At 41.8% G+C, this 27,918-nt stretch overlaps 1 protein-coding gene across 5 annotated transcripts in view; it reads left to right on the top strand.

Annotated features, from left to right (window-relative positions):
• The first annotated feature begins 18,006 nt into the window (after positions 1 to 18,006).
• The window catches only part of PRKAA1 (protein kinase AMP-activated catalytic subunit alpha 1), a 28,645-nt gene continuing 18,733 nt past the window's right edge, over positions 18,007 to 27,918 (top strand). For 2 of the 5 annotated variants that reach the window (XM_006053838.4, XM_025270566.3), the window contains exons 1-2: positions 18,030 to 18,163; positions 19,379 to 19,502. Coding sequence is in view for 1 of the 5 variants with exons in the window: in XM_006053837.4 (XP_006053899.1) it covers positions 18,037 to 18,163 (127 nt within the window). In the remaining 4 variants the exon portion in view is untranslated. Of the gene's footprint in view, positions 18,164 to 19,378; positions 19,535 to 27,918 lie in introns of all 5 variants that reach the window. The other 3 variants (XM_044932556.2, XM_006053839.4, XM_006053837.4) reach the window with 3 other exon arrangements.

Here is a 27,918-nt window from a genome sequence, read left to right on the forward strand (position 1 = left end):
TCTGGTGTTTCTGCCAGTTTTTTGAAGTGAAGACAATACCAACTTTGTTGGACTGGTGAGAGAATAGAACATTAATTAAACATCACAAGTGTTGGAGTAACTAACTAGCATAAAATAGCAATGTGGCCAAGCTGTGCTGTCCCAACTTGTAGCTTCCCATTTTTTTAAGAATTTAACTTTAATCTGACCTTGAAGGAGTTTTCATGATCATCACTGCCTCCGCAACCTTACCTTTAAAAGCTGCCCTAGAATGTATTCCAAGATTAGTTAATTGCTCCTTTGCTTTTTTCCTTAGCTCCTAACTCGTTCAGGTCTCAGCTTGCTTCTACAGGAGCCCCAGCTGATCTGAATCTATATTGGGTTTCGTCCCAATATGTGTGATGTAATATAATGACTCTGTTCTACTTGTGCTGCTGTTCGCTGTTGAGTTGCTAAGTGTGTCTGACTCTGCAACGCCATGGACTGTATCCCACCAGGCTCCTCAGTCCATGGGATTTCCCAGGCAAGAATACTGGAGTGGGTTGCCACTTCCTGTGTCTCCTTTGGCAGGCAGGTTCTTTACCACTGAACCACCCCAGAGGCCCTCTTCTACTTTGTTGTTGTTTACTAAGTCTAGTCCTCCAAGGACTGCAGCACCCTGGGCTTCTCTGGCCTTCACTATCTCAATGGAATTTGCACTCTTAGGTTAATTGAGTGGGGGGTGCTATCCAGTCATACTCAGGGATGCATAAGTTCCTGTATCCAGTTGACATTTGGTCATGTGATTTTTACTGGTGTACCTGTGCTTATTTATTTGTAAGGTGGAAGTCTAACTATGAGCTTTCAACTTAAATAAGTGAAGGTGCTTCTACAGTGGCTGTAGCCTAGTTACTGTAGTGGGTTCAAGTATTTGAAATTGCTTTTGACCTATAAAAATAGTAATTTTATTTTGGCTTGAATACTAAATAATCTGATGTGGTATTAAGATCTTTCTGAAATCTTGCAGTGTTACTAAAGGTTGGTTTCTGGGTGCTGGAGAGGCCCATTAAGATAGGTAATACCCAGGGTGGAATAAATATTAGGCCTTGAGGTAAGTAGGTGCTGACCTGAAGACAAGAAATTTCTAAATCCTGAGTCAGAAAACAATTGGCACAAGGCAGGGTTGCATGAGAGGTAGACAGTGATGCCTTAAAAAAGGCCTGTGTGTTTATTGAGTGTAAGGTGACTTAGTCCTTGTTTGCCAGTGCCTGTGGCCTTGACTGTTTTTGAGTTTCAGTGGGAAATTTCTCTGATAAAGTGGAAGTCAGGGAGAAACAGGGGGCTAGAGATGGAGCTGGTTAACACATTCAGTACAGACAGGTGGGTTCAGTTCATTCAATACTAGTTTGCAGACAGTTCATACCTGACATATCTCATGATGTCCTGAGGATCAAAGTTGGTTTGGACAGTGGATCTCCGTTTTAACAGAAGATGCCGGAAGTCAGTGCCACAAGTAAGGGATTTATGTTTCTTGGGCAGGGGGAACACAGGAGCAGTTGAGTGTTACCATAGGGTATCTGAAGAAAGACCCAGGAATGTATCATTATTTGTGTATGCATTTGACCTTTGGATCACAGCTACTGTGGTTTTGTCAGTTGGAGAAAATATCAGAGGTAGGGGTCTTGGATTTTCTGGACTAGGGGGCAAGGATTTGGTGCATTCACTGAGGAATATAAGAAGGAAGCAACAGGAAGAAATTGTTAGGTGGTGTTGATACCTGTGGGATACTAGAAGTATTTTGGAAGAACTCAGTAAAGCTAGTGGCAGCTGAAGTAGAAAGCTGAAAGCCCAGGCTGGAGATTTGCATTTGGAAATAATGAACATAGAGTTGAGAATGGGAATTGATTTAGGGATTAGAATGGTGAAGATAATTTAACTGGAGGTACAAGGTAATGGTGAAACCTGGTAGGCATTTAAAAATGATGGGAGATGGAAGGAAAGGATTGTTTATTTTTCTCTCTTTAAAAATTCAGATTCTTGACTCGGTAATGGTTGAAACCATTTGAAAAAGAGAAGACAGTGTAGAGAGGCTCAAGGAGAGGTTTGGGGAGATGTCCTTAGGAGACAAGAGGAATGAGAGTGGTTTATTAATTGGTCAGCATACATGTGATGAGTGGGAACAAAAACCAACATGGTTGAAGTTGACTCCAGTCACTGCAGAAATGAGTCCTATAAACTTAAGTGTCCTGTGGGAGTAAGGCCAAGGAGGAAAAGATTTTTAAATTAAAAAAATTTAATGACTTCAGGGTTTGGAAAATTTTGGTTAGTGTTTATTTTCCACCAACCTTGTTTCTATAGAGCATCAGGAATAAAGCCAGAGCTTCAGGGGTGATTGGGCAATAAAGAATTTAGTTTAAAATGAGAAGAGTTTAGTTTAAAAAGCACTTTTGGAAGGTTACCTAGTTATTCTATAGTTGCCTTTCACTTCTATTGATGATACAGTGCCCCTTATGAACCAAATCAATCTAGTGACCTCTGTGCCAGAAGCAGTTCTGGGCCCAGGAGATACAGTGGAGAATAAGACAGACTCCTTTGGCAGAGATTTCAGTAGAGCATGTGACAGCCTGCACTTGTGTGTATGTGGTGTGTTGGGGTTGACATACCTAGAACAGATAAGTAATTTCAGGTAGTGTTAAGACCTATGAAGACAAAAATACAGAAAGTGTGACAGGATGGAGGTAGAGGACCCCTTAGAAAAGTGGTTAAGATAAATATGGAAATTCCCTGGTGGTCCACTGGTTAGGACTTCAAAGGGCCCCAGTTCAGTTGTTGGTCAGGGAACTAAGATCCCAACCCTAACCTTTGTCAAGTTAAATGTTTTTCTCAAAACGAAAGGTAGTTCATAATCTAAGAGAAGCATATGTCAGAGACTATCAAACTGAGAAACTAAGAATGAAATCTGGAGCAAAAACTTCTGTCTATGGTAAGGTAAAGGGATGTCTTGCCAAATATCCAGTGAAAAAATGGTTCTCATCTATGCGAGTGGTCTGTAGATTACCACAGGCATGGTACGTGGATTGAGATTTTATTTTTGTGTGCTCATCTCTATGCAATGGAGATATGCCCCAGGATGAAGACTTTGTTCTTGTTTTTTTTTTAAGATTACTCAAAGATAAGAAAAAATATTCTCCAGTCATGATTAGTTGTAAAAATAGTTTTTATTTCTCAAGAAATTTTTGGTTCTATGTTATAGTCAGAATTCAAAGTTGACTTAAGCTTATCTTTCAGCTTGGGCCTCTTGGGCTGAAGCTGCTAGAGAAGGGGGCACAATCCCTCTGATTTCAGCTTTTCTCCTTGAGATGAGGGGCTTGTGAGCTGCAGTTTCACTCAGTGGGGTTTAAAGAGTAGACAAGATGGGGGAGTGGTGTTTCCTTTTCCTGAGGTTTCCTCTACTTCTGAGGGCCCTACAGACAAGATCCCATGCTTTCCCTCACTCCTGAGTGGCTCACATCTGGTCCACAGGAAAAATTCCCACATTCCTGGCCTCAACAACCTGAAGTTTCCTAGGTTTAGAACTGCTGCTGCTGCTAAGTCGCTTCAGTCGTGTCTGACTCTGTGCAACCGCATAGACGACAGCCCACCAGGCTCCCCTGTCCCTGGAATTCTCCAGGCAAGAACACTGGAGTGGGTTGCCATTTCCTCCTCCATTGCATGAAAGTGAAAAGTGAAAGTGAAGTCGCTCAGTCGTGTCCGATTCTTAGCGACCCCATGGACTGCAGCCTACCAGGCTCCTCCATCCATGGGATTTTCCAGGCAAGAGTACTGGAGTGAGGTGCCATTGCCTTCTCCGAGGTTTAGAACTAGAAAGTGGTAAAACTATTCTAAGAAGGTTGGATTGAATACTTACAACTCAAATTTCTTTATAAAATTTTTCCCTTAGACTTATATCTTTGATTTGGCTGAGGATTCTAAAAGCTGTGACCAGATGTGAGCCACTCAGGAGAGAGGGAGAATGGATAAACAATAAGATCCTACTGTGTAGGATGGGGACCTGTCCTCAATATCCTCTAATAAACTGTAATGGAAAAGAATATAAAAGGTACATATGTATAATTGAGTCACTTTGCTGTACAGCAGAAATTAACATTGTAGGACAGCTATAGTGTTGGTCGCTCAGTCGTGTTTGACTCTGAGATCCCATGGACTGTAGCCCACCAGGCTCTTCTGTCCATGGATATTCCAGGCAAGAATACCAGAGTGGATTGCCATTTCCTCCTCCAACTACAATTTTAAAAAGCTGTGACCTGGTTCTTGGATACATTTTGTGTGTGTGTGTGTGTGTCTGCCTGCCTCCATGCTTAGTTACTTCATTGTGTCTGACTCTCTGCAACACATTGGACTGTAGCCTTCCAGATTCCTCTGTCCATGGGATTCTCCAGGCTAGAATACTGAAGTGGGTTGCCATTTCCTACTCTAGGGCATCTTCCCAACCCAGGGATCGAACCTAGGTTACCCGTGACTCCTGCATTGTAAGCGGATTCTTTACCCTCTGAGTGTGTCTGTTGTTGAGTCACTAAGTCCTGTACAACTTTGCCCCATGGATTGCAGCACACCAGGCTTCCCTGTCCTTAACTATCTCCCAGAGTTTGCTCAAATTCATGCCCATTGAATGGATGATGTCATCCAATCATCTCATCCTCTATCACCTGCTTCTGCCCTCAATCTTGCCCATCATCAGGGTCTTTTCCAGTGCATTGGCTCTTAGCATCAGGGGGCCAAAGTATTTGAGCTTCAGCATCAGCCCTGCCAATCAGTATACAGGGTTGATTTCCTTTAGGATTGACTGGTTTGATCTTGCAGTCCAAAGTCCAGGAGTCTTTTCTAGCACCACAATTCAAAAGCATCAGTTATAAACGCTCAGCCTTCTTTATGGTCCAGCTCATATCCGTACATGGTGGTGGTGCAGTTGCTAAGTCATGTCCGACTCTTAAAACCCTGTAGACTACAACCTGTGAGGCTCCTCTGGTCCATGGGATTCTCCAGGCAAGAATACTGGAGTGGGTTGCCAGTTCCTTCTCCACGGGATCTTCCCAACCAAGGGCTTGGACCTGAGTCTCCTGCATTGCAGGCTGACTCTACTGACTAAGCTATGAGGGAAGGGCATCCATAGATACTACTGGAAGAACCATAGCTTTTGACTATGCAGACCTTTGTTAGCAAACTGATGTGTTTGCTTTTTAATATGCTGTGTAGGTTTGTTGTAGCTTTCTTTCCAAGGAGCAAGCATCTTCTCTGTGTCTGATTTGATACTTTCCAGCCCACTGAGAGCCCTAACCATTGCACTGCCAGGGTATTCACAGCCCTAATCTTAAATGTTACATTTGTATAGTTCTGGAAAAGACATCTATCTAGCACATGCAGAAGGTGTGTGATTTGCTCTCAGAAAATGTTTAAAATGATCTGAACTCTATTATGTATAGTTACTATGTGGAGATAATTAAGTCCTTTAGGGGAAAGATCTTTAAAAAAAAAAAAAAAACCGAGGACTCTCCTGGTGATGCAGTGAATAGGCATTCGTTTGCCGATGCAGAGGACATGGGTTTGATTCCTAATCTGGGGAGATTATGCATGCTGCAGGCAACGAAAGCCCGTGAGCCCTAGAGCCTCTGCTCGACGAGAGAAGCTACTGCAATGAGAAGCCTGTGCACCGCAACAAAGACACCCAGTGTGACCAAAAAAAATTTTTTTTAACTGATAAGGTATTGAAGAGAGGTCTAGCTCCTATAAGTTAGAGCAGGTGGAAGAGGTGACTGAGGAGGAAGCAAATGGATACCAGGTGATAAATGGTACTGTTTTAGAAACATCACCGTCTTGGGCAAATGGGAGGAGGGAAGGCTTGTCAGTAAATGGTTCATCCAGCTCAGAGTGGAAAGTGTAGAGAGCAGAAACTGTTCATGGTCCCTGTGTTGTAGGGCAGCAGCCCTAAGAGAAGTAGCTCCCCAGGGCAGGAGAGACAGGAAGCCTCAGAGGGAAGTACTGTCCAATTAGGGATGACTCTGGAGAGAAGCCTCTGGGAACATGCGCCTCTGAGGGAGCACAGCATGGTGCTCTGCGTTTCAAGTTGCAAGAGGCTTGAGATGGTGTAATTAAATTTCCTTATTTTAGAGAGGAACAAACTAAGGCACAGATTTATTGTAGATATATATATATATATTTCTTTGCTAATAAGGATTCTGACAACAGTGAGTGTTGGAATGCAGTGCTTTAAATATTACATTGTACAATGTAAGGTTCCTTTTGTAGAAATTTGTCTATTAAATAGAACTCTAATTCATCTATAGCCTAGATGTGGAAACAGTGCTAATCATACATTATATAGTACAGAGATCTAAGATACCATTCACATTCATGACTTTAGCACTGGATTCTCTAAAGATAATAGCAAGCCATTTTCTGGTCATCTGAGAGCAAATCTGCCCTTTTCTGATTCCTCCTCTCCTCCCAAGAAAGTGTTATGAGAATATACTATGGAGTAAAATCCTCAATAGTTTAAAATTTTTGAACAGTTTTAAATTTTGAGTAAATTTCATATTCAGATACAGCTCTTCAAACCTGCATAGGTGAACTCTAGGCAGATTTTATCACACTGTGCCTTCTGGTATTTTTCAATTACTTGGCATTTAGATCAGTTATAAAATTTAGTTGTAGATGCAAGCATCAGATCATATCAGTCGCTCAGTCGTGACTGACTCTTTGCGACCCCATGAATCGCAGCACGCCAGGCCTCCCTATTCATCACCAACTCCTGGAGTTCACTGAGACTCGTCCATCGAGTCAGTGATGCCATCCAGCCATCTCATCCTCTGTTGTCCCCTTCTCCTCCTGCCCCCAATCCCTCCCAGCATCAGAGTCTTTTCCAATGAGTCAACTCTTTGCATGAGGTGGCCAAAGTACTGGAGTTTCAGCTTTAGCATCATTCCTTCCAGAGAAATCCCAGGGCTGATCTCCTTCAGAGTGGACTGGTTGGATCTCCTTGCAGTCCAAGGGACTCTCAACAGTCTTCTCCAACACCACAGTTCAAAAGCATCAATTCTTCGGTGCTCAGCCTTCTTCACAGTCCAACTCTCACATCCATACATGACCACAGGAAAAACCATAGCCTTGACTAGACGAACCTTTGTTGGCAAAGTAATGTCTCTGCTTTTGAATATGCTATCTAGGTTGGTCATAACTTTCCTTCCAAGGATTAAGCGTCTTTTAATTTCATGGCTGCAGTCACCATCTGTAGTGATTTTGGAGCCCAGAAAAATAAAGTCTGACACTGTTTCCACTGTTTCCCCATCTATTTCCCATGAAGTGATGGGACCGGATGCCATGATCTTCATTTTCTGAATGTTGAGCTTTAAGCCAACTTGATGCAAGCATAGACAGGAATTTAGTATTTGCAAAATAAAAACCAGCTACTGCTCAAAACATGGTAATTATGTATAAATACCAGAAATAACAGGAATACAAGCATCCAATTAAAATAGCTGGTATATCAGTGATGGCTCAATGAAGAGACAGAAATCACATGGTAAACTTGAACAGGAAAAGATTAAGGGATTAAGGTAATAAGGGACTGGTAAGGAAAAACTGAAGTGAACTCTATAGGAAGAACAGAAAGAAGCAGCAGTCACTTCCCCTAGAGCTGAGAGAAAGCGCCCAAGGAAGAGGTGGCCTCAACCCCCGCAGTTGAGAGCCAGATGTTGGAGAAGGTGCAGCATAGTTCACTGGATATTGAAGTGTCTTGTTTCTGGAACTTGACGGGAAGCCACCAGAGGCATGATGCTGGGGAAGTCATTCCTGAGGATGTGCCTTGCCTAACAATGTTTTGAAGCTGCCTGAAGGGAAAGCTTCTGGAAAGCCTTTTGTAAAAGTCAACTATAATGTACATAATCCAATAAGTCACTTAGAGCATTCTCCATATTAAAACTTCAGAGTCAAGTAATCTAGAAGCATTTCAATGAAAACAAAATATACTAGAGTTAGGGCTTCTCTGATGGCTCAGACGGTAAAGAATCTGCCTGTAATGCAGGAGACCTGGGTTCGATCCCTGGTTCAGGAAGATCCCCTGGACAAGGGAAAGGCTACCCACTCCAGTATTCTTGTTTGGAAAATTACATGGACAGCGGAGCCTGGCAGACTACAGTCCATGGAGTTACTAGAGTTAGAACAAATTCCTAATATAAAAAACTCCCAATCCCAAATAAAATCAACATAATTTTTTAAATTAAACACTATACATTTCCTGATGTACTTGAATTTAATTGTATTTCATTTTACATAAAATAATAGATATAAATAATATGAGAATTAGTAATTTCACATAATCACATGTAAGAAATAATATTCCTTACTAAAAAATAATCAGGTCTTTAACTTACGTAATTCATTAGTTATTAAAGAATCCACCAAAGCATATAACAGCTCAGTTCTTTAGAGTATATCCTCAATACATTTAACATAACTTAGTAAATCTCTAGCATATTAAGATTCTTTTAGAAAGTATAAAATATCTCAAAATATTTGGGGACCTCCCTGGTGGTCCAGTGGTTAAGAATCTGCCTTCCAATGCAGGGGACGAAGGATTGATTCCTGGTCTGGGAACTAAGATCCCACATGCCTTGGAGCAACTAAGCCCCCGGGACACAACTAGAGAGAGATCCAAGGGCTGCAAAGAAAGATCATGTGTGTCACAACTAAGACCTTGATGCAGCCAAATTAAGTATTTTAAAAGTATCTCAAAATATTTGAAGAAAAATATTTTAAGATAGAGACCAATATACATTTTAAAAATGGTTTATATTTTCCTGTTTCAAAAGCATTTAAGGGTGACAAAAAAGATACAGATGAACCTTAGTGGAAATTGCTAAGGGAAAGAGCCAGTTTGAAAATACTACATGCTGTATGAGTCCAATTACATGATATTCTGAAACAGACAAAATTACAGACAGGAAAAAGAATGGTTGAATATGTGAAGCAACAGGACAATTTTTAGGGTACTGAAACTATCTGTATGATATGGTAATAGTGGATACAAAAAAAATAGGGGATACATGACACTCTTAAAACCCACAAAAATTTATAGCACAGAGTGAATCTTTTTTTAAAAAAATATTTATGGACTACACTGGGCTTCCTTGCTCACGACTTTCTCCAGTTGCAGAAAGCAGGGCTACTCTTCACTGAGATGCACAGGCTTCTCATTCTGGCACTTCTCTCGTTGCAGAGCATGGGCTCTAGGGTGCGCAGGCTTAGTTGTCCTGCTGCATGTGGGATCTTCCCAGAGCAGGGATCAAACCCGTGTCCCCTGCATTGGCAGGCAGACTCTTTTTCGGCTGTGCTAGGTCTTCGCTGCTGCACAGGCTTTCTCTAGTTGCAGAGAGCGGAGGCCACTCTGTCTGCAGTGCATGAGCTGCTGCTTATGGTGGCTTCTCCTGTTGCAGAACACAGGCTGTAGGGCACATGGGCTTCAGTAATTGCAGCGCGCAGGCTTAGGAGTTGCAGCTCCCGGGCTCTGGAGCACGGGCTCAATAGTCATGGCACATGGGCTTAGTTGCCCTGCAGCATGTGAGATATTCCCAGTTCAAGGATGGAACCTGTGTCTCCTGCCTTAGCAGGCAGATTCTTAACCACTGGACCACCTGGGAAGTCTCAGAGTGAATCTTAATTATGCAAATTTATTTGGGAAGTTGTAGTATATGGCCTAATATTAAGGCTCAATATTATGTGTTGCCTTAATAGTTATGTTTATTACCTGGTAAAACTGGAAGGGCCTAGAATGGCTTAACTGTATGTCCTTCTCCTCAGTCTTCCCATAAATTAGTTCCTCTAGCTAAATCTCTAGTTTTCCTTATTGAAGGGACCAGGCACAGTCAGTGCTAGTCCCTGAGAAGTGGGTTTCAGTTCCCTGCCAACTATTCAACCATATTCTTAACATTCAAATCAAATAATCATATTCTTTACAGGAACCGGGGGCACTGTGCCCTCTTGGTACTACAAATCTGTCTTCCATAGCCTCTGGTTGCTGCTTCTCTTCTTGAGTGTGACTTCCCTGTGGCCCTGAGTGGTATTGTGGTGTCCATGGCTACAAGTATATGTGACCACAGACTGATGTTGATATCATTTGTCCTGTGTCAGGAATTGCTTGCCTACTCCTATAGCCTTAGGGAGGGAACTCCTCTCTCACCAACAGAGTGAATAGGAGGCAATTAATAGGGGGACCTGAGGATGGACTGCAGATTGTGACAACATAATCTATGTGTATTATACACATATGAAATTACCTCACTGAAGAGGGTGGAAGAAATAGGTGATTATCTAAGGAAATGGTAAAGAGCAAAATTACCATCTGGAAGGGACTTCCCTGGTGCTCCAGGGGCTAAGACTTGAAAAGGAGTGAAGCCTATAAAACTAAAGACAAAAGGAACTGCACACAAGCACTGGATTCAAATTGATAAAATTGTTATCCACAGGGGTAAGGTTAATAATTCTGATACTTCCATAAATGTAAACTCAAACTGAGCAGTTAGGTAAATGGATATTAGAAAATGAAAGCTAGGTTTCTTAGTGTTGGAGCAGGAGTTTACAGATAAGCAAAGGGAAAGGCTAGAATAATCTATGCAGCAACAAATTAAGAGTTGTTTGTATGGATTAGTATGAAGTCAGGTTTAGCTTAATGTAGATAGGGGTGATTCTACACAGAGAAATAGAGATATGGGTATATTTATTAGTTAGAATACACACATATATTTATTTGCTCTGTCAGCTGAGAGAGTCTCAGTTCAGTCACTCAGTCGTGTTCGACTCTTTGCTACCCCATGGACTGTAGCACGCCAGGCCTCCCTGTCCATCACCTACTCCGGGAATTTACCCAAACTCTAGAAGCAATTATACTCCAAACAGCAAATTTTGGTTTCTAGTATCACTCTCCGATAAAAGTAACAAGGACACCTTCGAGAAATGACTGATCCTAGGACCAGGACAGGACAAGTTGAGTAGCTTGTAGTGTCAGAAAGTGACAAAAAAAGAATAAAAACTACATTAATGGAGGCATATCAAAGGGATACAGGAGCCAACTCAAAGGGCACCTAATGACCAAAGCTGGAACAATCTGCGCAATGAAATGAAGGTGTATCAGATTATAACTTGGTGTATAAAAAATAAATATTCATGAGTCCATACTGCTATAAGCAAATGAAACATCCTCCCCACCCCACAAAATGCATGCTTAGCTGGCCTGTGAGCTGCTGCCAAAAAGCTAGGGTCTGGTAACCACAGGGTCCTTGTTTCCTGGGACATCTCTCCAGCTGTTCTCTTTCTCTGCCTTTCCACTTAAATTCTGAATCAATTTTTTAAGAATAATGTTTTGAAGGAGACCAAATTACTAGTACAAATAGCCCAATTATTAGCCTATTCAAGGCATCCACATGTCATCAACCCCTTTTATTACCAAACTTCATAAAAACAAATCTTAACAGTGACCAGAAACAGTCCAATGATTTCTCTCTCTGATAGTCTCAGCTGATCCAAGGGCACAGTTTAGATGATCAGCCTACTCTTCATGCAATGATCCAAGGCCATTATTTCCCTTAACTGATAAGAACAGGGCAGCAAACAGTTTGGAGTTACATTGTTTTGGTGAATGACTATTCTTTGTGCCACTGATCATGGACAGATCCACATGCCTGATACTCAGTAAATCAACTGAGCGGTGGGGAGGGTTGACATCTTCTTATTAAAAGTAAGGAACCCATCCAGGACTAAGCAAGCACAGTTACCTAGAGATAGACCGAGGGGGTCCTTGTGAACAGTGCTGATTTTCTCTAGAAAACAGCTCTGGGCCTATTTCAACACGGGTGATTGAACGTTAAAATTCATCATCATGTGGGGTTGCAAACATTTTAACCTAAAAATATTTCAAACCAGGAATTGGGAATCATCTACCCTAGATAAACAGAGGGACAATTATCCACAAACAAATTTTAATCACTCTAATTTCCTGGAGAACATCTAACTTTATGACTATTTTTTCCCTATTTCTTTCATAGGCTCATATTGCTTCTGGGTCTTCTTAAGTATTCATGTTTTCTAAGTAAATGTCCTGTCCTTGGGTCCCTTAACTCCACAACTTGGGGAGATCGCACCCAAATTCCCTGCCCTACTATGCCATTTGTTTGATGAGGACACCCAATCTGTATCTCTAGACTGACCTTTCTTTGGGCTAGTGAACCTGTATTACCAGTATATTTCTGGATTCCTTTTGTGACTGTCTCTCAGATGCCTTGATGTTATAGACAGAATTTATTATTTCTGTGGAACCTCCATTCCCCACCCTCCTACAGACCTCTCCAGAAACCTGGGAGGTTAGTGTGGACTCTCTGTATCTTGCTAATTTCATATCTAAATAGGTCTTGAGTTTTTCCTTTACATATATGGTGCCTGTGTCATTTCTTCACTAGATGATTGCAAGTCTCTTGTTTTACCACACTTTCGTCTCGCTCTTCTGCAATCTATCCTCCGTACTAATGGCAGAGTCAAAAACATTTTTTTTCTAACAGTTGATTTTTTTTCTAATACATGCTTGAGGTTTAAATCCAAAACATTATACAAGAGTACTAGGGCAGAGTTTACACTTTGCACCTGACTCTAAGTCACCCAGTTTGCCTTCCCAAAGGCACCCAAAGCTATCAATTCCTTTGGTAAAGAATGTGTTTATTTCTCAAATGCATCTACTTTGAGACTTCCTGGTGGTCCAGTGGTTGGGACTCAGCACTTCCATTGCAGGCGGCAGGAGAACTAAGATCCTGAATGGCACGCTGTGCAGCCAAAAATAAATAAAATGCATCTACGTCACATCTTCCCTTGGCTCACCACTGTCTGTAAGAAAATGGTGACATTGAGAAGCACAATCCCTCAGGATTTTGTCCTATTTCTCATTCCTTTCAGCCATTCCCTCTATCAATCCAAATTTTGTCCCCTGTAAACATTTTTCTTCTCTAAAAAGTCTAAGGCTTCCTTCCCTCTGTGATTTTGCATATCCTGTTTCTCCCACCAGGGTTGCCTTCTCCAAGTTCTTTCATCCCCATGCCATCCTTTTTTTTTGAGTACAGAGTACCACCTCTTAATACTTCTCTAAATATATTCAAGTTCAAAAGACTGAACCTCCACAGATAAAGGTTATACCCTCCTCTCATGAAGCCCTTTTAGGACCATATATATGTGTGTGTATCTATATATGTGTGTGTGTGTGTGTGTGTGTATATATATATATATATATATAATTATAGCACCTATCACACTGCTTGGCCATGTTAAAAGCAGTACTGTAGGTTCCTTTGTTTTCTGAGTCCTCAGAGTCAATTTGCATAATACCTAGTTGTTGTTTAACAGATAATGAATATTAGTTACAATGTAACTGCAACTAAGGAAATATTAGGCTGCATTACTAGCAAAGTACTTAAAATTTTTAGTTCTGGCCACCATGTATACAGATAGACACTAAGGAAGAGTACTATCTCTCTGACAGTATAGTGTAAAATGTATTAAGAAGAGGTGGAAAGAATATACAGAAGAACTATCCAAAAAAGATCTTCATGACCCAGATAACCATGATGGTGTGATCACTCACCTAGAGCCAGACATCCTGGAATGAGAAGTCAAGTGGGCCTTGCCTTAGGAAGCATCACTATGAACAAAGCTAGTGGAGGTGATGGAATTCCAGTTGAGCTATTTCAAATCCTAAAAGATGATGCAGTGAAAGTGCTGCACTCAGTATTCCAGCAAATTTGGAAAACTCAGCAGTGGCCACAGGACTGGAAAAGGTCAGTTTTCATTCCAATCCCAAAGAAAGGCAATGCCAAAGAATGTTCAAACTACAGTACAATTGCACTCATCTCACATGCTAGCAAAGTAATGCTCAAAATTCTCCAAGTCAGGCTTCAACAGTACGTGAACCATGAACTTCCAGATGTTCAAACTGGTTTTAGAAAAGGCAAAAGAACCAGAGATCAAATTGCCAACATCCACTGGATCATCGAAAAAGCAAAAGAGTTCCAGAAAAACATCTACTTTTGCTTTACTGACTACGCCAAAGCCTTTGCATAGATCACAACAAACTGTGGGGAATTCTTTAAGAGATGGAAATATCAGACCATCTTACCTGCTTCCTGAGTAATCTGTATGCAGGTCAAGAAGCAACAGTTAGAACTGGACATGGAACAACAGACTGGTTCCAAATCAGGAAAGGAGTACATCAAGGCTGTATATTGTCACCCTGCTTATTTAACTTATATGCAGAGTACATCATGCTAAATACCAGGCTGAATGAAGTGCAGCTGGAATCAAGATTGCTGGGAGAAATATCAATAACCTCAGATATGCAGATGACACCACCGTTATGGCAGAAAGCGAAGAAGTAAAGAGCCTCTTGATGAAAGTGAAAAAGGAGAATGAAAAAGTTGGCTTAAAACTCAACATTCAGAAAACAAAGATCATGGCATTTGGTCCCATCACTTCATGGCAAATAGAATGGGTAAACAATAGAAACAGTGACAGACTTTATTTTTGGGGGGCTCCAAAATCACTGCAGATGGTGACTGTAGTCATGAAATTAAAAGACGTTTGCTCCTTGGAAGAAAAGCTATGACAAACCTAAATAGCATATTAAAAAGCAGAGACATCAATTTGCCAACAAAGGTCTGTCTAGTCAAAGCTATGGTTTTCCAGTAGTCATGTATGGATGTGAGAGTTGGACTATAAAGAAAGCTGAGCGCCGAAGAATTGATGCTTTTGAACTGTGGTGTTGGAGAAGACTCTTGAGAGTCCCCTGGACTGCAAGAAGATCCAGCCAGTCCATCCTAAAGGAAATGAGTCCTGAATATTCATTGGAAGGACTGATGCTAAAGGTGAAACTCCAATACTTTGGCCACCTGATGTTAAGAACCAACTCATTTGAAAAGACTCTGATGCTGGGAGGGATTGGAGGCAGGAGGTGAAGGGGACGACAGAGGATGAGATGGTTGGATGGCATCACCAACACGATGGACATGAGTTTGAGCAGGCTCCAGGACTTGGTGATGGACGGGGAAGCCTGGCATGCTGCCGTCAATGGGGTGGCAAAGAGTCAGATACGACTGAATGACTGAACTGAACTGAACGCTGTAATGGCCTTAAGAAGAAATGACTAGGAGGATACAGAGCTCCCTTAGAATCTGAAGGACTAAAGAGGAAGCATCTGACAACTAACTAGTGAGTTTTCCCATGAGACCCAAGATTCTCCACCACAGTTCATCTTCATCATTGCTGAAATGTATTGTAACTTATTTGCATTAATAGAAGTGGAAGAACTGAAGTTTGAAAACAATTTACTTCCCTCCCTCTTCTTAAACTAGGCTGGATTCTAGGTTACTTCTACAAAGTCACTCCTGCCCACTTATATTCCAATATACTTTGTTGAGATAGGGGTACAACTGATGGGTCTGGAAGCTGGGCATAAGTCCCAGTTTACCTTATCTTCACTTCCACCCTGGAAGAAAGATGAGCTTGTGAATATTATTTATTGTGAGGTTGGGAGGATACAGAGAACTGCCCTCCTAGACTATAAGCTAGTCCAGAGTAGGGACCATGACTTTTCATTTTGTGTCTACCCAGTGTCTAGGTGGAAGGAAATGTGACAAAAACTTTTAAAAAGGACTGAAGGAAACAGAAAAACCAAGGGAATAAAGGAAGTTTATTATTTACTTTCTTAGAAACTGCTGACTTAATTTGGTTTTTAACTCAGATAAGGGGGGGGGGGGAACATCAAGAATAGCTGTTTAAAGACTGTGGGAGAGTGGATGAGTTCTAAGTTCCTATTCAATTCTTTGATCTATGATTATCAGTTTTATTTACCTATGGCACCCCACTCTAGTACTCTTGCCTGGAAAATCCCATGGACGGAGGAGCCTGGTAGGCTGCAGTCCATGGGGTCGCTAAGAGACGGACACGACTGAGCTGAGCGACTTCACTTTCACTTTCACTTGCATGCATTGGAGGAGGAAATGGCAACCTACTCCAGTGTTCTTGCCTGGAGAATCCCAGGGATGGCGGGGCCTGATGGGCTGCCGTCTATGGGGTCGCACAGAGTCGGACACGACTGAAGCAACTTAGCAGCAGCAGCAACAATACGTTTAAGTGATTAATGGCATTTAATGAATATGTATTAAATAGAATCATAATCTAAAATAACACCATGGCAGAAATGAACTGATGTTTCTGCTAAAAATTGAACTGGTAGTTTTATGAAGACACTGGTAACAGGTTTGCAAAATGCAGCTTCAGACTGCTGCCCTGCTGGATGCTCTGTGGCTTAAATGGCCTGGTACAGGTACCTTGCAATTTTTTTCCTTTCAGAGCAAAAGAAATCACAGAACCTTGCTGGGCTAACTTCTAGACAAAACTCAAATTTAAAGTAATTTATTGGGGGTGGATTAAAGGGTTTTTTGTTGTTGTTGTTTTGTTTTAGTTTTTCCCTAAGAGAATCCAGAGAGCTATTTCTGTTTTGTAGAGATCACAAAAGCCAGAGCTGCAGAAACTCAAAATTCAAACAGATAAAGGTGAAGAAAGGAGAGAGGAAACATTACAACAATAACCTATGCTTGCCTCCCAGTATGTCAGTAATGAAAGATTTCTTAACTTTTTGGCTCTTCAAACTATACTGCAGTCAATACTACAGTAGGAACTGACTTATCCAAGATTAGTTGTTAATGTCTTCTGATTATTTGATGTAGTTCTAAGCTCAAAGGCTTTTTTGCCTCCTCTGCAGTACCTTGCTTGGAACAAAGCTGTGCTTAATGCACATTACCTTGATTTCACCAAGTATATAAAAACCAGAACAGTTGAGTAACTTTTATTGGGAAGGAAAAATAACATTTTTAGTCTTTTTTTTTTTTTACATGATTTTCATGAAGAGGCCAACTCTTTGCCCATTGATACCTATCCAAATGCTATGACACGGCAAAACTGAGATCACATAAACTGGTTTGTTTGCCCGTTTAATTTTGCCCACGATGCAGGAATATAATTGGGTAACACCCTTAAAATCCTACTGCAAGTAAGCATACTTTCTCTACTCCCCCTGTGATATGCCATGAACCCATTTGTATAGACTTTTACTCACTGAAAGTACAATAAATATTTGTCGATTGATTTGGTTGATGCAACTGTAAGCCTTGTTTTCAGTTCAAAGTCTTCATTTTACTGATGATCTAAAAATACTAACTCCTGTACATCCAATGTCTGGATAATGTCCTGCTTCTCGAACACACACCCATTCACCCTTTACCCCAACCCGCTCTTCGCAACGGAGCTTGTTGTGGGGAGGACGTTTCAGGAGGGTATTCAGCAGGAGGAAAGACCGACAGCGCTACAGGAGCTGTCGAGGTGCTCGATAGCAGCTTTCCGGCTCAAAAAAGAGCAGCGCGTGCGGGGGGTGGGGTGGAGAAAGAGGAAACTTCATCAAAGATACAAGTGACAACTCCCAGTGGCGTCTAGCTAGATTCCGATCCGAAGCGGAAAAATGAAAAGGTTAGAAAATACTGGCAAGGTGGTATCTCCAGCCATATTTAAATTCACGCTGTACTAGTAACAACCTTACCCAAGCAAGCCCATCTTGCCTCTTGGAGTCGGGAGAGGGGCCCCCACGAGTCCGGAGTAATAACTAGGGGAGCCTACTGTCTGCGTAGACTTCGCCAGAGGAAAGGAGCCGAGGGGTCCGGCCCTCCTCGGCAATCCAGGAAACACCCTCCCGCGCGCAGGTGGGCGGGCGCCCCTGGCCACGCGGAGGCAGAGCGAGGAGAAGGGGTACCGGTGGCCCTCCCAGCGACCCCCGCCAGTCCCGCCAGGGGGAGCGTCTGCGCCCGACGGCCGGCGGCTGGGACCCGGCGGGCGGTGCAGGGCGGCGGCTCGGCGGCGCGGCTCCCCTCCCGCGTCCCCACCCCCTCCCCGCCCGCCCCCGGCGCGGCCCTGCCCGCCCCCTCCGCCCCCTCCCGCGGCGCCATGCGCAGACTCAGTTCCTGGAGAAAGATGGCGACAGCCGAGAAGCAGAAACACGACGGACGGGTGAAGATCGGTCACTACATCCTGGGGGATACGCTGGGGGTCGGGACCTTCGGCAAAGTGAAGGGTGAGGACCCCCGGGGCAAGGCTCGGCCCCCCGCCCAGGATCCAGGAGATTTCCGCCTTTCGCACCTCTTCATCCTCCCCCGCCCCTTGCGTTCCTGGTCTCCCGGGCTCCGCAGCCCCTGTCCTGCTCCGGCGCGAGCAGAACCCGAGGCCGCCGCGGGACTGCGGCGCAGCCCCCCGCCCGCTGTCCGCGGCGGGTGGGGGTGAGGTGCGGACTGGTCGCCATGGCGACGGTGCGGCGGCTGGAGGGGCTTGTACGTGAGAGGGGCGGGGATGCGGAGGTGCTAACTTTCCCAGGCCCGACAGTCGCGGGCAGCGCTGAGTGCTCCCTTTGCTGGGTCCGGGCGCTGGGGTCTCGGCGGGGAACACGGGAGAGGCGGCCTCCTATTCGACCCGGCTGTGGTTCCTCGGATCAGGGCCAGCCCATCGCCTCCCTGGCCGTCCTCGGCACTGTCCGTATTTCTGTCCTCTTCAGGAGACTGTTGGCTTACCTGCCCTAGCTGGCTGACAGGTGTGAAATGTGTACGCCCCCGAAGTAAGGTTGCTTTGGAGGTAGTTCACAGAATTTATTAAAAAAAAAAAAAAAAAAAGGCCGTCTCGTCGGAAAGAATCACTGATTCTTTTTTTCGCAGCGGTTAATGATTATAAATTGGTCCTATATGTATTTGCGATCTATGGTTTATGGTCTGAATGCACACCCGGTGTCCTCAGTGTTTCTTAATTACCAAACCCGGTAGGCAGATTTTTCCTCCGGATAGTGTTTATTCATTGATGCAATTCGCTTCCGTTTATTTTCACAAGATATTTATATTTTAATGAGTAGTTTAATGTTCATCTGAATTTTTTTTTTTTTTCTTTTTTGAAGAAAAGTGGAATCGCTTTTTCTTGTGTTTCAGTACTGTATTCTGGAAATAACAAACTTGCCCTTCAAGTCACCAGTTCTGGCACAAAGAGTTTAATTGCAAATTTTGTGAGGCATAAATATTTTTTCTTTGAAATAGTTGACTCTGCTATTAGGAATGTAGAGGAAGGAAGTATGGAACTGATAAAAATTATTATTCATTGGCTTTGAATAAAGAATAGCCTGTGACTTGCATATAATAAGCTCTTGGTAAATATTTGAAAGAGAAAATAGTTTGTGAAAGTCTGTACAGTGAATTAACTAACCGAGCCTTGCTCTATCGGAGCTAAATAAACATTTTCTGATTTTATCTAGGGATGGAAGAGGAGAGCCCTTTCTTCTCTTGCTCTTCCTGAGTCATAGAACTGGAAAATTGCTGTATAGCCCACAGGGAAGCAACTGCCTAAACCTTCTTAAGAAAATCAGCAAGGCCAACAATGTAAGAAAGTAAGAAGCAAATGCCAGAATAGGGTAATTACAGCTATTAGGGTGGGTTTGTTTTGGGGGCCAGTAAGATGTTTCTGTGCTTTTGAAGTTACTTATTTTTGACGATGTTGTTTCTTTACTTGTTAGCCATTACAGACTGCTTTCAGTTTGTAAATACTGAAGTACTCACTATTGCCCCCCAAATAGTAATGACAGCTTTGTTGCCTTCACTCCACCCAGGGTTCTGCTTGGATTAGCGTGCTCATTGTTCTCCTAATTCAGACCTGAGTAGAGTCAGGTCTCACGTTCTTATGTGCTAGGTGGCTTTTGGCAAGGTAGATGGTAGATAGGAAAGCCAGAGGATATTCCTCATTTCCTGGGTTTGATCTGTGATGTGGTAGTGACATGAATCCCTCCAGTGACTGCTATTCCTTAACCTTCACTCCCCACACCTGCCTCTCTTGAAATAACACACGCTGTCAGAGTCAACCATCTCTCCAAATATAGAAAGGCCAGTGTTAGTCAGAGGATCATAGGTTTCATGGATCGGGTTCCTTTGTTCATAAATACATTAACTGATGGTGGTCAAAGTCTTCAATCACAGCCTTTTTAAAGTTGTTAAAACAGTTGAAATGCTTCCTGCCCCCAAATAATAGAAAATTCAACACAGCCCAGCCAAGAACATCTTTTCTGTGGTTGTGTCCAGGGCGAGGAAGCCCCAGCATCGCCCTCAAGAGTCTTACTGGCTCAGTCAGTCCATCTGGCCAGGATTATTATGTGCTAATTGGTTTAGGCTTGTGTTCCTATAGGGCAGATGGCATTACCCTTGAAGGAAGAGCGCCCCCTCTCCGACGTATGGGTGGGAGGGCATCTTCTGAAGTACTTGACTAGTATGGGGAGATAGGGTAGACACCTGCACAGAAACGGGGTTTTTTTTTGGAAGAGAGAAAGGGGGACCTAGATGCTTGGTGAACATGCATAAATAACCACTATAGTGATGACATGTTAACTTACGGTAGCCAAGAATTTGACCGGAATTCTTACAAATTATATGATTAGCCACATATTTCAAAGGAGGCAGTTTGGAGGAGATAGAGCTTTTTAGTCATACACACTGGTAAATTTAACATAGAAAGAGAGTCTAATAAAAGATGTGATATCATATCATTCCCAATATGATATTCTTATAGGAAACTTATTGAGGGGATGGGGAGGACTGCAGATTCATAGGCATTATTTTGTTTCTTGTTAAGGTTTAAAAAATCCTTTGGTAACTTAATGGGAACATTTTGAGGGGAAACTTTAGACAACTAGGGTTAGTTTGGAATTATGCTTGAATTATTGTTTCCAAGATACCTTTTTTCCACCCCCTTGATTGTCGAGGGGTTGGTCTCCACTCCCTTGTGGGTCTACTCCCCTTTCCTCCCAGGAAGAACATTTATAAAAGCATGGATGAATAGAGTTATTATTGCAGTAAATATAAGTGGAAGTTTTTGCTCATTTTCTAAGAGAAGATACTTCTTCAGTAGGATGGGTAATCTTTCCCAAATGAGTTTTTATACATATAATCTGTTTATTAAGTTGATGAGTATTTTATACATGAAACTGAAAGTTTAGGTAAATAGGTGACTTCTCTTTGAAGTTATTAAAAAAAAAAAGTTATTTAAAAACTTTTAAGTAAAAAAGTCTAGATATGAATTAGAGCTATATATACCAGTATGGGTGAATCTCAAGTATATAAGGTTAGGCCACAAAAACAGAAGAAGTTGAAGAATATGTCCAGTCATGTTATTCATATAAAATTTAAAAACATGAAAAAAGACTCATACATTGCTGACAGGAGTACAAATCGGTACCACCTCTACAGAATATGACAGTATTTCTAAAACTAACCCAGCAATTCAGCTTCTAGGAATTTATCCTGTAGGTATATGGAATAATGAGTTATTCATTGCCATATTGTTTGTCAGTACAAAAGACTGGAAGTAACCTTGCTAGCAGGACAATAGTTAAATTATGGTTTACCCATACAGTGGTATATACCTTGGAAACATTAAGAAAAAAAAAAAAAAAAAAGGAAGACTTCATATAATATAGGGAACAATTTCCAAGGTGTATTTTTAAGAGAGAAAAAAAATAAAGATAATCAACAAAGTGTATAGCATACCTGCCATTTGTGTATAAAGAGCAGGGGCAAATTAAAGTATCTGAGTGTAACCATGTGCATCTGTATACAGTGTTTCTTTAAAGACACACATGAAACTGTGTTTCAGTAGAAACAACATTACACATGTTCAGGGGAGGGGAACTAGGTTGTAGGAGGACATGTCACTGTATATCTTTTTATATTTTTGAATCTGCATGAATTCATTATGAATTCAAAAGAATATATAAATTGTTTGTGAAAATAAACATATGAAAAAATTGTTACTATATCATCATATATGTGGGAAAAACAAACCACATTCAAGATAATGGTAACCTCTAGGGAGAAGGAAAGGAGGAAGGAATCTGGGAGGAGTCAGACTGGGCTTCAGTTGCATCTTTAATGTTTATTGCTTAAGTGGCTATTGGGTGGAACATGGGTGTTTGCTTTGCCTTTTGGGATGCCTGAAATGTTTTGTTAAGAAAAGGTACCTTTCTCAAATTTCCACCTATAGTTTTAAAATTCATCCCTCTCCAGCCAGAATTCAGTTATTTCACTGATACTTTTAGCAGTGAGGGGTTTTTTTTTTTGTTTTTCAATTTTAGAGTGAAAATGAAATGGTTGGGTGATTAGAATATCTTTAGTAGACATTTCTATCTTTGTGGCAACTCTTTATCAGTGTTTAAAATTCTCTCTTTCAACGTATGATCTTACTTTACTTGAGGATTACATATCTGATTAGAAGAGCATGTTTACAGAGTTCTACAGTTAGACAAAGTTCCTTTTAGAAAGCAGTAACAGGTTGTTAGCTAATGTTTAGTTGACTCATCTGTTGCTGTTGTTGTGAGGGAGATAGTGTGAATTGTGGTAACCTTTGCTGTGAGTGACTCAGGTCTTCCATGGCAGAAATACCTGTCTTCCATTTCACCCAAAAGCCACATCTTGCTATTACTGTAAAACAGTGACGTCTGAAGAGTAAAGTTTTAAGCTTTGGACCAAGGGAGAAATATTTCAGAAGTGCATATATCCTTGACAAAGTCCATGTACTGCACTGATTGACTTATGGAGCAGCAGTTAATTTGGCTGCAACTGAGTTTAGTCACTGGAGAATCTTTAGCTTAGTTTTGAGGAAACAGTTCAGATTTTGATATTGTTGTCAAGGCTTCTTTCCCTTCACAGTGCACACTGATGGTGCTGTACAGTGGATAGGTCCCAGACTTGGAATTCTTCCAACTAGAAGACCTGTTCTGCCTTGATCACTTAATAACTTTATTTCAATGAGTTAATCTCTCAGAGCCTCATATTACCTGGATCATAGGTTTATTGTGAAAACCCACAGCCTTGACTAGATGGACCTTTGTTGACAAAGTAATATCTCTGCTTTTTTTATGTTGTCTAGGTTGGTCATAACTTTCCTTCTAAGGATTAAGTGCCTTTTTATTTCATGGCTGCAGTCACCATCTGCAGTGAGGCTCAAATGTGATCTTGTGTTTCCTAAGCTATAATAAAATAACTATATTTTCAAAAGTATTATGCTACTGAAATTCTAATATTGAACTATGTTGGCAGTGGGTTCAAGGCAGATATCGTTGTTCCTATAAGTAAGGAAAGCATAACATATTAATCATATGATGGCTGGAAAATTAGCGAGATTTTGCTGGGAAGAAAAAGGGAAAAAAATAATAGGAGATACTGCCTTCTCTTAAAAAGAAAACATTTGGAGTCCTCAGTGTTCAAGTTCAGTTCAGTCACTTAGTCGTATCCGACTATTTGTGACCCCATGGACTGCAGCATGTCAGGCCTCCCTGTCGATCACCAACTCCCAGAGTTCACCCAAACTCAAGTCCATGAGTCGGTGATGCCATCCAACCATCTTATCCTCTGTTGTCCCCTTCTCCTCCTGCCCTCAATCTTTCCCAGCATCAGGGTCTTTTCCAATGTGTGAGCTCTTCACATCAGATGGCCAAAGTATTGGAGTTTCAGCTTCAGCATCTGTCCTTCCAATGAACACCCAGGACTGATCTCCTTTAAGATGGACTGGTTGGATATCCTTGCAGTCCAAGGGACTCTCAAGAGTCTTCTCTAACACCACAGTTCAAAAGCATCAGTTCTTCGGCACTCAGCTTTCTTTACAGTCCAACTCTCGCATCCATACATGACTACTGGAAAAATCATAGCCTTGACTAGATGGACCTTTGTTGACAAAGTAATGTCTCTGCTTTTTTTATGCTGTCTAGGTTGGTCATAACTTTCCTTCTAAGGATTAAGTGCCTTTTTATTTCATGGCTGCAGTCACCATCTGCAGTGATTTTGCAGCTGCTGTTTCCACTATTTCCCCATTTATTTGCCATGTAGTGATGGGACCAGATGAGATGTCTGGATGGCATCACTGACTCGATGGACTTGAGTCTCAGTGAACTCCAGGAGTTGGTGATGGACAGGGAGGCCTGGCGTGCTGCAATTCATGTGGTCGCAAAGAGTCGGACACGACGGACACGACTGAGCGACTGATCTGATCTGATCTGATCTGATGGGACCAGATGCCACGATCTTAGTTTTCTGAATGTTGAACTTTAAGCCAACTTTTTCATTCTTCTCTTTCTCAGTGTTGGGACATTGTTTTCAAACCTTGGAGGAAAAAACCTGTATCCAGTTAAGACTGGGAAATACCAGATTAAACACTTGATGGGTTTCTTTCCAGTAGGGCTCTATCAGTGTTACTGTGTTAATATGCATAATAAGTTTCTAAAAAGGAGAGGAGACATCCTTTCCGAGACCACTTGATTTTGAAATCTTTTCCCATGAAGAGTCTCCAGTCCTAGTGTTTTGTAAAGCATACTTCAGAAAATTTATTCTAATAATTTTAGCTTTATGATTTTTCTAGCCCATTGAAAATTAGAATTCCTGAAATTAGAACATTGGAGAAGAGGCTGTGAATTGACTCCTGATAGACCGTGAAGGATGAAACACAACTTCAAAAAGTAGAAAACCCTAGGATCTGGCACATAATAGCCTGGAAGTAAGAAGTGCTATCTAGAGAAGTAACTCCCATGATGTCCCTGTGGTTCCCTGTCATCATGTGTTCCATTTAAGAATGCTTGGACACATGTAGTGCAGTTCAGAAAAATCTGTTTTCAAAAAAGATTACTTTTGTTAACTTGTTGATTTTGATGTGACTATCATAAACCTAGGGATTCCCATGTGGCTTGTGGTAGAGAATCTGCCTGAAATGCAAGAGACTCAGGGAATGCGGGTTTGATCCCTGGGTTGAGAAGATCCCTTAGAGGAGGAAATGGCAACCCACTCCATTTCTTGCCTAGAGAATCCCCATGGAGAGAGGAGCCTGGTGGGCTACAGTCCGTGGGGTTGCAAAGAGTCGGGCATGACTGAGCGACTAAACACAACAGAGCACACGTCCTAAACCTGTCAGTTTCTTAGGGCTGTGGTAACAGTACCACAAAGCTGGGTGACTTAAAACAAGTTATTTTGGAGTTCTGGAGGCCAGAAGTCCTGAAAGCAAGGGTTTAGTAGAGGCGCACTCCCTCTGAAGGCTTTAGGGGAGAAGCTTTCTTCCTCTTCCAGCCTCTGGTGACTCCTGGTGTTCCTTGGCACGTAGAAGCAAAACTCCAGTCTCTGCCTGTCTTCACGTGGTCACCTCTGTGTGTGCGTGCCTGTGTTCTCTCCTTTTCTTATAAGGACACCAGTCATTAGATATAGAGCCCACCCTAAATCTAGGATGATTTTATCCTGAGATCCTTAACTAACTATACCCCCCAAAACCCTGGTTTCAAATAAGATCCCATTCTGTGGTGATGGTAGATGTGAATTTGTGGGGAAGAGGGGACACTCTTTAACCCAGTACACTTGCATTATATTTTATGTGCTTTTATTTATTTATTTGGCTGCAGTGCATTGCTCGCAGGATCTTAATTCCCTGACCAGGGATCAAACCCAGGCCCAGCAGTGAAAGCCCTGAGTCCTAACAGCTGGATCGCTGGGGAATTCCCTATGTGCTTAGTTTTATGCTCTTCATTTCTGTCTTATGATGCAGTCACCCCTCAGAATACCTGAGGGGTTGTTTCTAGGAGCCCCCGAGGATCCCAAAAGGCCCAGATGTTCAAGTCCTTTTTATTAAGTGACATAGTATAGTGGGCCCTCCATACCCTCAGGTTCTACATCTAGGGATAAGGGGGCTAAATGTTTATCTGCTGAAAAAAATTCTAGTATTAGTGGACTCTTGCAGTTCAAACCCGAGTTGTTCAAGGATCAGTTGTAGATTTTTGAGTAACTTTTAAACAGATTTAATAGAATGAATAAAATATCTTTTTTGGTCTCTTGTTATAAAACATTAAAATTGATAAGCAGGTTTTTACTGCATGTGCATGTATTCTTAGTTGCTCTGCTGCTGCCGCTAAGTCGCTTCAGTTGTGTCCGACCTGAACCCCGTGCGATCCCAGAGACAGCAGCCCACCAGGCTCCCCCATCCCTGGGATTCTCTAGGCAAGAACACTGGAGTGGGTTGCCATTTCCTTTTCCAATGCACGAAAGTGAAAAGTCAAAGTGAAGTCGCTCAGTTGTGTCCAACTCTTAGTGACCCCATGGACTGCAGCCCACCAGGTCCTCCGTCCATGGGATTTTCCTTAGTGGTGTCCAATTCTTTGTGACCCCATGAACTGTATCCTGTCAGCCTCCTCTGTCCAAGGAATTTTCCAGGCAAGAATACTGGAGTGGATTGCCAGTTTTCTACTTGAGGGGATCTTCCCAACCCAGGGATTGAACTTGCGTCTCCTGCATTAACAGACAGATTTTTTTTTTTTTTACCTCTGAGCCACCTGCGAAGCCTATTAGAGTGGATTTATTTTCTCATACAGGAGAAAGGTCATAGTAGCAAGTGCCTGGCACATAGTGGGTGCAGGTACTCAATAACTATTTCTTAAATAAATGAATGAAGTTTTAGAGTAAGTCTTATTAGTTTGGAGAATTCAGTCTGTTATTCTTTTCAAAATTATAAGACTATGAATCAAGGGTTCCTCTTACATGTTCAACTTCTATATCTTTTATTAAAAGGATATTTATTTAGTATTATTATATATGTAATATTCTTTTGAAGATCATCTTTTAAAAAATAATCACATTTCACATACCATTTTTGGAAAAAGGACAAGTTTTTGAGACAGACATGGGTTCCTATTTTTGTTTTGTCAGTCACTAGCTATGTAACTTTGGGCAAGTTATTTCATCTTGGTTATTTCATCTTCCTGTACCTCAGTTACTTGTAAAGTGTTGCTAATAGTGCTAGTCTTCCAGGCTTGGGAGAGTTAGAGGCAGTATGTTTGGGTATAACGTGGGTATGTCATGAATATTAACTACTGAGTTGTATACTTAATTATGTTATGTATTATAAATCAACTAGATTTATATTTTTTTAAAATCGTAATCACTTAAAAAATATGATTTCAAATTAAGTCAGATAAACCTATTTTTACCTCTGTGCTCTTCTGTGACTGAATAAGTGTTTCTATAGTTTTTGGGTAGTAGGTGAAATCTTACTATGCGTATATACATCTAGCAATATCATGTTGAAAATTAACCAAAGTCAGGAAATGGGTTGAACTTTGGAAGCTAGGAATCTCTGGTGTTGACGGGAGGGGGGATGGAGCAGGTTAGTGAGATTGAAGCTTATGGGGATAGAAGCCAGGTGCATAGAAATTACAGCTATTTGAAAAACAAATGATAGTGTTAGTTGCTCAATTGTGTCCGACTCTGTGACCCCTTGGACTGTAGCCTGCCAGGCTCCTCTGTCCATGGAATTCTCCAGTCAGGAATACTAGGGTGGGGAGCGATTCCCTTCTCCAGGGGATCTTCCTGATCCCACCCAGGGATCGAACCCCAGGTCTCCTGCATTGCAGGCAGATGTCTCAGCCACCAGGGAAGCTATTGTTTAGTACTTATTGTGGACCTGGAAAAAGGCATTGTACTGAATCTAACTATAAAAGGGACAAATCAAAAAGCGGAGATAAAATTGGCTATACAGGGTTAATCAGAAACTTTAGGACTGGTTAGCTAGGAACGGGGGAGACATTTGGGAGCAATGGAAAATAACCTTAAATAGTAATAGTCATCGTTTTTTCATGAAGAAATTACTGTGCTGGGCATGATGGAAAGTGCTTTACAAGCCCTACTTCATGTCACCCTATGGGGTATGCGGTATTGTTATTTTGACTACAAAGTTGAAATAATTTAACTTGTTCAAGTCAAAGTTTAGTAACTAGAGAGCTTTCCA

Source organism: Bubalus bubalis, chromosome 19 (assembly GCF_019923935.1).
Source record: "Bubalus bubalis isolate 160015118507 breed Murrah chromosome 19, NDDB_SH_1, whole genome shotgun sequence".
NCBI classification, from domain to species: Eukaryota; Metazoa; Chordata; class Mammalia; order Artiodactyla; family Bovidae; genus Bubalus; species Bubalus bubalis.